At 57.1% G+C, this 8427-nt stretch overlaps 2 protein-coding genes across 2 annotated transcripts in view; one reads left to right on the forward strand and one right to left on the reverse strand.

Annotated features, from left to right (window-relative positions):
- The first annotated feature begins 448 nt into the window (after positions 1 to 448).
- F2RL3 (F2R like thrombin or trypsin receptor 3) lies at positions 449 to 2341 on the forward strand. The gene is made up of 2 exons (XM_024767450.1): positions 449 to 585; positions 882 to 2341. Exons 1-2 carry the CDS (start codon positions 477 to 479, stop codon positions 1913 to 1915), a joined length of 1143 nt encoding a protein of 380 aa, XP_024623218.1. The 5' UTR covers positions 449 to 476; the 3' UTR covers positions 1916 to 2341.
- A 1944-nt stretch (positions 2342 to 4285) lies between these two features.
- The window catches only part of CPAMD8 (C3 and PZP like alpha-2-macroglobulin domain containing 8), a 94270-nt gene continuing 90128 nt past the window's right edge, over positions 4286 to 8427 (reverse strand). Inside the window, exons 40-42 of the mRNA XM_024767435.1 lie at positions 7257 to 7466; positions 6822 to 6939; positions 4286 to 4473 (exon numbers count right to left, since the gene is read on the reverse strand). Coding sequence (XP_024623203.1) covers positions 4443 to 4473; positions 6822 to 6939; positions 7257 to 7466 — 359 coding nt within the window. The 3' untranslated portion in view covers positions 4286 to 4442. The remainder of the gene's footprint in view (positions 4474 to 6821; positions 6940 to 7256; positions 7467 to 8427) is intronic.

Here is an 8427-nt window from a genome sequence, read left to right on the forward strand (position 1 = left end):
CCTCCCACCTGTCCTGGCCTCTGATTTGGGGTCCTACCTGCCAGAGCCAGGGGTGGGGTTTGGGAGGAGGGGGCTTCAGGAAGGGCCAAGCGTTCCTGATGGAGGGAGGGGAGCGTGGCACAGAGGGCTGGGCTGTCATGAGGATGGGGCCGAGATGTGATCGGCCAGCAAGAAGTGGCCACTTGGCCTACAGAGGCTTCCTAGGCTGGACGGGGGCTGCAGCCTGGCACCTCCTCTCCCATCTTACTGGCCCAGCACCTAGACCCCAAGTAACTCCAGCTGCCAGGCCTCCTCAGGCCAGGCTTTGGGCCTCCCACGGGCTCATGGGGGCAGGGACCGGTTTATCTCACCAGACCTTGTCCCCTCCTCCGCCGGCACTCAGGAAGCTGGGGGCGGGGGTAGGGGAGTCCGGCCAGGCAGGAAGCCTGAGGTCAGCCGGCCACAGCCCAGAGTAGCCGGCACCCAGCACCGGCAACATGTGGGCTCTCCTGATGCTGTGGCCCCTAGCACTGGGGTTCAGCCTGGATGACACTCAGACCCCCATTATCTACGACGACGATGGGGGCAGCACGGAGAGAGGTGATGGTGAGTGACCTCGGGCCCTGCCTTGGGACTGGGAGGGTGCCCAGAGCCGGTGAAGGGGAGACAGGGAACAGGGGTGGGGCTTCTCCAGCCCAGCCCTGAGTCCCCAGGGCTGGGGGTTTCCGTGTCCAGCTCTGTCCCACCAGCCCAGGGGCTCCTGAGAGCTGGGGGCTAGATCTACAGTTTCTCAGGGGCCTCGCCATCCAGCCGGGGAACCAGGTGAGGGGCTAGGGGTTGGGGGGTGACTCCTGGCCTCTCAGCGCTTCTATCCCCTTTCCCTCCGGGCCTCTCTCCCTCAGATAGCACACCGGGGCCCCACCCGCGCAGCTTCCCTGGCCAGCCCTGTGCCAATGACAGCAACACTCTGGAGGTCCCGGGCAGCTCTCGGGCACTGCTGCTAGGCTGGGTGCCCACGAGACTGGTGCCCGCGCTCTACGGGCTGGCCCTGGCAGTGGGGCTGCCCGCCAATGGCCTGGCGCTGTGGGTGCTGGCCACACGGGTGCCACAACTACCGTCCACGGTGCTGCTGATGAACTTGGCAGCGGCTGACCTGCTGCTGGCCCTGGCGCTGCCGCCACGCATCACCTACCACCTGCGGGGCCAGCGCTGGCCCTTCGGCGAGGCTGCCTGCCGCCTGGACACGGCCGCGCTCTATGGTCACATGTACGGCTCCGTGCTGCTACTGGCCGCCATCAGCCTGGACCGCTATCTGGCCGTGGTGCACCCGCTGCGGGCCCGCACCCTGCGAGGCCAGCGCCTGGCCATCGGGCTCTGTGTCACAGCCTGGCTGGTGGCAGCCGCCCTGGCGCTGCCCCTGGCGCTGCAGCAGCAGACCTTCCGGCTGTCGCGTTCAGACCACGTGCTCTGCCACGACGTGCTGCCCGTCGGTGCCCAGGCCTCCTACTGGCGGCCCGCCTTCATCTGCCTGGCGGTGCTCGGCTGCTTCCTGCCGCTGCTGGCCATGCTGCTGAGTTACGGGGCCACCCTGCGCACGCTGGCGGCCGGCGGCCGGCGTTACAGCCACGCGCTCAGGCTGACCGCACTGGTGCTGACCTCGGCCGTGGCCCTCTTTGCGCCCAGCAATGTGCTGCTGCTCCTGCACTACTCAAACCCGGACCCCGATGCCTGGGGGGACCTGTACGCCGCCTACCTGCCCAGCCTGGCGCTCAGCACCCTCAACAGCTGTGTAGACCCCTTCATCTACTACTACGTGTCGGCCGAGTTCAGGAGCAAGGTGCAGGAAGTGATGCTTCGCCGGGCGCCTGGTACTGCAACAGCTTCCAGGGAGGGGTGCAGCCCGGCCACCTGCACCCGGTCCTCCTCGTTTGTGTGACAGCCCCTCCACAGGCCGGACAAACAGGAAGGGGGTTGCACTGGGTTGAATAGGGTCCCCTCCCAATTCATGTCCACCGAGAACCTCCAAAAGTGAGCTTATTTGGAAATAAGGTCATTGCAGGTGTAATTAGTTAGGATGAGGTCACACTAGAGTAGGGCGGGCCCAAAATCCGATGTGACTGGTGTCCTTATAAGAAGAGGACACAGAGACACACAGGGAAGCCCATGTGACCACGGAGGCAGAGATGGGGTGATATGGCCACAAGCCAAGGGATGCCACAGACTGCTGGCAGCCACCAGAAGAAGCCAGGAGACCAGCCTGGGACAGACGCTCCCTCAGAGCCCCCAGAAGGAGCCAACCCTGCCCACCTTTATCTCAGACTTATGGCCTCCAGAACTGTCAGAGAATAAATTTCTGTTGTTTTAAGCCACCTGGTACGTGGTACTTGGCTACGGTAGCCCCAGGAAACTAAGGCGAGCGTTAAATGCAGGTTCCCAGGCCCAGCCAGCTCGCCTGTGTCCGTGTCCAAGGTGTGGACAAGGCGAAGCTGATGCTGCCTTGGACCTGCAGCAGGACCCCACCCAGAAGGAGGCTCGGGCGCCCTCCCCGCTTGTGGCCAAGGCGGCTGGGAGCCCTGTTGGCGGTCCTCGTTCCCAGGATGGGCCTTAGTGTTCTGGGGCATCTCCTGAGCACTGGAGACCTCTACTCTGCTCCCCAAAGCCTGGTGCAACCCATCACTGGGAGCCACAGGGCTCAGCCTCCTACTGTCACCCTGGCTGCAAGACGTCACCTCCTCCTGCTTTCCCTTGGTCTGATCCCTCTTCTCAGGTAACTCCCCCATGGACTGGGTTGGTGGAGCAATGCAAGGATTTACAGTGTACACCCAGGGTCAGGGGGCTGCAGCTTTGCAGAACCCACCCCCAGCCAGCTGAAGGCTGCTCTGAATCAAGTCAGGGGGCACCACATGGGGAAGGGCAGCCATACCCCAGACACATACACCCTGCCGTTCCCCACCCCAGAAGGCAACACAGGGCACAGTGTCAGGAGCCACCGAGGCGTCAACTGTGGGAGTACACAAGCCCTCTCCAGAGGCAGAGGGGAATGGGTGCCATTCCTGGGCTCCCCATCAAGTTCAGATGTCTCTGGTCTGGGGAAGAGTGAGCCGGAAGCCCCAGGATGGACACACACACACACAAGCGCGCGCACACACGCTCTCCCACGTAAAAGTGAACCTGGGGCTGTGTGAATAAAGTCAATGAAGAATATCATGTCAATAGCCTGGTGTGATGATGTGCTAGAGTCTTCCAAGATGTTACCACTGGGGGAGGCTGGGTAAAGGGTAGCCAGGACCTCTCTATTGGTCTGATTTCTTACAAGTGCATGGGAATCTATGATTACCCTGGGATGCAAGTGTTCCAAAGCCTCACCCTGCTCTGAAAGGCTGGGCTGTAGATGAAGGAATGGAGGTGAGGGGCCGGAAGGGAGCTGGGCTCCAGCGCTTAGAGCTGCCTCTCAGCCTCTCCTGCCCGCAGGAGGCCCAAGTCTGTCAGGGACTCTATGGAAATGAGCTTTTATTACACCAGCAGCCTCTATGGCAAGTGGCAACAGGGCCTCGGCAAGGGCGCTGTAACCTTGCAGGATGGCAGGGGTCAGGGGCGTGGAAAGTGGCCGGTGCTGCACGACGGGGACCCACAGGCTGGGCAGCCCCCTCAGGGTCTCCATGCTGTCCAGAGATGAGCAGTGTTGGCTGAAATAAATTACCACCGTGGAGGCGGAAGACAGGAGAATGCAGGAGGGGGCACGGAGAGCCGGGAGGCAGGTCTGAGCACACGGCTTCGGTAGGTCCAGAGCTGGGACACCCTCCCAGGCTGCTAGGAGGGGGACAATCTTCCAGGCGGGGCATTGGAAGATCAGGGGTTCAGAGGTCGAGGTCAGGAAGTGGGCAGATAAAGGTGCATCTGTCTGGAGCCCAGGACTTTCTCTGCAGAGAAAGTGGTGCTGTCGAGGCTAAACATTCAGGGACCCCTGGGTTGAGGCAGGGGTGCAGGGACTGTGACAGTTCTGGGACAATTTGGGGTTTGGGTCCGGGGTTTCAGCAGCCCAGGCAGTCATTATGCAGAAAAGCAGCCTGTTTCGTTTCCACGTTGCTGACGCTCCGTCCCTGATTTGGCCAGAGTCATGCCCCCTCAGAAACAGGTCTTTGGCTATGAGTCCTTCCCAGAAATGTCCCTCCTCCGGGGAGCACAACTGTAGGAGTCAGGCTGTGGGCTCTGGCCACCCAGCCCAAGGCTGTAGGGTGGGGTGACTGGTGCTCCAGCTGCAGCTGGCAGGGAGGGGGGCGCCTCCAGCCACCTCGCTGACCATCCTTCCTGCTGAGGTGGGGACTGGGCCCCCAGGAGGCCCACCATTGTCTCTGATGGTCTGTTTATCGGGTTCGTTTGGAAGCAGGGGTCACCCGGGCAGGGTCCAGCAGCCCCCAGACAGTCAAGTCTCCTGTCAGCGACCCTCTTCCGGTGGGGCGAAATCACAGCCAGATCACGTCTTCCTGCTCGGAGCTTTAGGAAGAGAAGCCACTCTGACTGATGGGGAGAGAAGCCGAAAAATGCCTGTGGGCTGCCAGGCCTGGTGGGGGCGGGACTGCGGACCACTCCCTAAACCCGCCTCCAAGTGGCTCGGCCTGGCTGCCTCCGCCCACTGAGACATGAGCGCCCCACCTGGAGCCGGGGTTTGGGGGACATGGTCCAGCAGGGCCCCTCAGGACCCCGCCCATCCCCACCAGGCCACAGTGATGGGATGGGGCCTTCACTTCTGGTAAGAATGAGCGCAGCATGCAAGGGACCACTGACCAAATAGAAGACTTATCTGTGGAACTCAATCAGCTATGAAAAGGGAGGAACTATTGATACAACACCATGGATGGACAGCAAGGGAACTCTGTTGAGTGAGAAAAAGCCAATCTCAAAAGGTTACATACCCCACAATTCTGTTTACAAAGCATCCCTGAAATGGCAAAAGTATAGAGCAGGAGAACAAATGAATGGTTGGGGGGTGGGGGGCGGAAATCGAGGTGGGTGTGGCTATAAACCTGCAGCTAAAGGGATCCTTGAGGTGATGGGCTGTCCTGTATCTTGACTGTGGTCATGATTACACAAATCTACACGTGGGGGGAAATTGCAGACTCAATTGCAAATGAGTGCATGTAAAAGTGGTGAAATAGGAGTAAGACGGGTAAATTGCATTGATGTCAATTTCCTGGTGTTACACTGTAACTTGAGTTCTGGGAGATGTTACCACTGGGGGGAACGGGATGAAGGGCACCTAAGATCTCTCTGTTATTTCTTCCAACTGCGTGTGAACCTATGGTACCTCAAATTTAGAAGTTTAATAAAAATCTTCCCCTGCCAAAGGAAAATAAAAGCAGACCTCTCTCAGAAGACACTGGACAGGGTGGGCAACACTTGGGCGACTTTAAAGCTATACATATGATAATTATTAGCATGAGAGATGGGAGGGGACAACACATGGACAGAGATGGCTTCAAAGTTGCTACATTTTGCTGAAGGTGGTTACAATACTCCCACCAAGTAGACTGTGAAAAATTTAAAGATGAATAGTCTTATCCCCAGAGTTACCGCTAAAAAAATAATGCTAAAACAACAATAACTGAATCAAAATGCAATTCTAAAAGATATTCAAAAGAGGGCATGGAAGGAGAAACACAGGGGGGCAAAACAAAATTAGTGCAACAGTAACCCTAAACCCAGCCCTATCAATAATTATATTATATGCATGTGAACTAAACCCAGTGCCTGGTGCGAGATGACGCACCCCTAAATCTCTGGGACTTTGGTTGGTGCTGGTGGAAAAACTTTCCTACTGGGTTTGCTGAGTGGGGATGTAAACCAGCCTTTGCCACCAGCATGGGGTGGAGAGACCCTTGCCACCCAGGAAGGCAGGGCTCTGAGGCCCGCCAGTGCAGCCAGCCTCCAGGACCTGGCACTTACCTGAGCAGATAGATCAACCTGCTGTTTAAACCTCTTGAGTTGAGTTTGTTCAACCCAAAAGATTTGCCTCGTCCAGGAAGTCTGCCCAGCAGCCCCTTCCCAGCCTCACCCCACAGGGCTCTCTGGTCTCCTGACCATTTCCTCCATCCTTCCTTTAGGGGAGACAAAGATTCTCTACCTAACCAAACTCCACCCGGGCTCCTCTGAGCTCTTTTTTCACTTCGGTCTCAAATTCTAGGCTTCCACGTTCATCTCAGCACTGCCCAACTGTAGCAAGAATCTGCTAACATGTCAGTTTAGCCAGAAACCCCCCTCCACCGTACTGATCACCCTTGATATCTGATTGGGTTCCTCGTCCTCCACCATCCACCCCCTGCCCCCTGTAATGTCTCATCACCCTGGCCTACCTTCAGCAACAATCAGGTGCAGTCGGTTTAGCTAGAATATCCCCCCTCCGCCCCTGACGTTTCCTCCTAGTAACTTTCCATCCACTGACTGCCACCCCCCACTCCTTGGCTATAAATTCCCACTTTTCCTTCTTTTATTATTAGGAGTGGGTTACAATCTCTATCCCCACTGCAAGACTCTATAGTGCTCCCCCTTGAAAAATATATTCCTTGCGTCATGAATAATTTCTTCTTTAACAGGGGTCCCAGGCCCAGTTGGTCTCAGGGACAGGTCTGTGCTGGGGTCCAGTCCTTGGGAGGGTTCGCTAAGCTCACCCTACACATACAGGCTGCTCTTCTATGTGTGCTGGGTGGATGGGGGTCAAGGGAGAACAGATCCCCCACCTCATCCCCTGAAACCCTACAGCAGGCTGACCCCTCCATCAGTCACTCCCACTCCCTGCCAGGTTCCAGGGCCAGTGGAGGGAGGTTGGGGGCGGGCCCAGCTCTCACCTGTCCTCCGCTTCCCCGTCCAAGTCCACCACCTCATGGCCGGCTGCCACGTGCCCTGCGTCCAGGGGACCCAGGTCATAGTCGTAGCTGTACAAAGCAGAGGCTGGTGTCGGCTGCTCTGGAAGGAAGGAGGACTGAGTCGGTAGGGAAGGCACTGGAGGGAGAGGATCTGGATGACCAACAACCCAGGGGGCCTGAGGGGAGGAGATCTGTGGCCCAGAGCAACAGATAGGAGGTGAGGTCACAAGGTGGGGAAGCGGACACAGAAATCAGAGATGAGGAGACGCAGGAAAGCACAAAGTTGGGGTGGGGCTGGGGAGAGACTGACCAAGACTGAGGAGATGCAAAGGGACCCAGATGCAAAGAGAAGAAGATGGAGCGATACATTCTGGGACAAGGTGGGGTCCCCGAGGCGGGGCATGGGTGGATCCTCACCAAGGGCACAGCGGCCAGAGGGCGCAGGTTCCAATCTCACGCGTTCGCGGCAGGCAGCCTCCTGGAGGTGGCAGGTGCTGGCATAGACGACGCCGTCGGAACCACACACCGGGTCCCCGCTGGTGGTGCAGTCGCGCGTGCAGCCGCAGCGCGTGATCTTCGTCCCCTCCTCCGGGATGGCAGCGGGACCTGCCTCGCCGGGGGACCAGCCTGGTGGGCGAGGCGAAATGGGCAGGCCCCGGGAATTCCACCCCCCAACTTGATCCCTGCCTCCACCTGGGCCTGGGGTTGGGGAGAAGTCCCTGGGGTCCGGACCACACTCCACAGCGTGGAGACAGTTCCTAGGAAGCCCTGAGCCCTGACCTGGTAGAATTTCACGCAAGTATTTGCCTAGTATTTACCAAAATAAAATTTAAAAAGAAAACTTTTATGTTCATTGCAGCTCTACTTACAATAGCCAGGACATGGAAGCAACCTAAGTGTCCATCAACAGATGAATGGATAAGGAAGATGTGGCACATATATACAATGGAATATTACTCAGCCATAAAAAGAAACGAAATTGAGTTATCTGTAGTGAGGTGGATTGAGCTGCAGTCTGTCATACCGAGTGAAGGAAGTCAGAAAGAGAAGAACAAATACCGTATGCTAACACATATATATGGAATCTAAAAAAAAAAAATTGCTTCTGAAGAACCTAGGGGCAGGACAGGAATAAAGACACAGACCTACTAGAGAACGGACTTGAGGATATGGGGAGGGGGAAGGGTAAGCTGGGACGAAGTGAGACAGTGGCACGGACATATATACACTACCAAACGTAAAACGGATTACTAGTGGGAAGCAGCCACATAGCACAGGGAGATCAGCTCAGTGCTTTTGTGACCACCTAGAGGGGTGGGATAGGGAGGGTGGGAGGGAGATGCAAGAGGGAGGAGACATGGGGATATGTGTATACGTACAGCTGATTCATTTTATTATATAGCAGAAACTAACACACCATTGTAAAGCAACTATATTCCAATAAAGATGTTAATAAATAACAAAAAGAAAAATTAAAAGGAATCTAAACTCATTTCAAGAAGTCTGGAAAATAAAGAAAAAGGTCCCGAGGGACCCCTAGCCCGTCCTGCGTCCTTCGCTGTGGCCGATTGGGGCTCCCGGCCTGGGT

Source organism: Neophocaena asiaeorientalis, unplaced genomic scaffold (genome assembly GCF_003031525.2).
Source record: "Neophocaena asiaeorientalis asiaeorientalis breed wild unplaced genomic scaffold, Neophocaena_asiaeorientalis_V1.1 scaffold87, whole genome shotgun sequence".
NCBI lineage: Eukaryota > Metazoa > Chordata > Mammalia > Artiodactyla > Phocoenidae > Neophocaena > Neophocaena asiaeorientalis.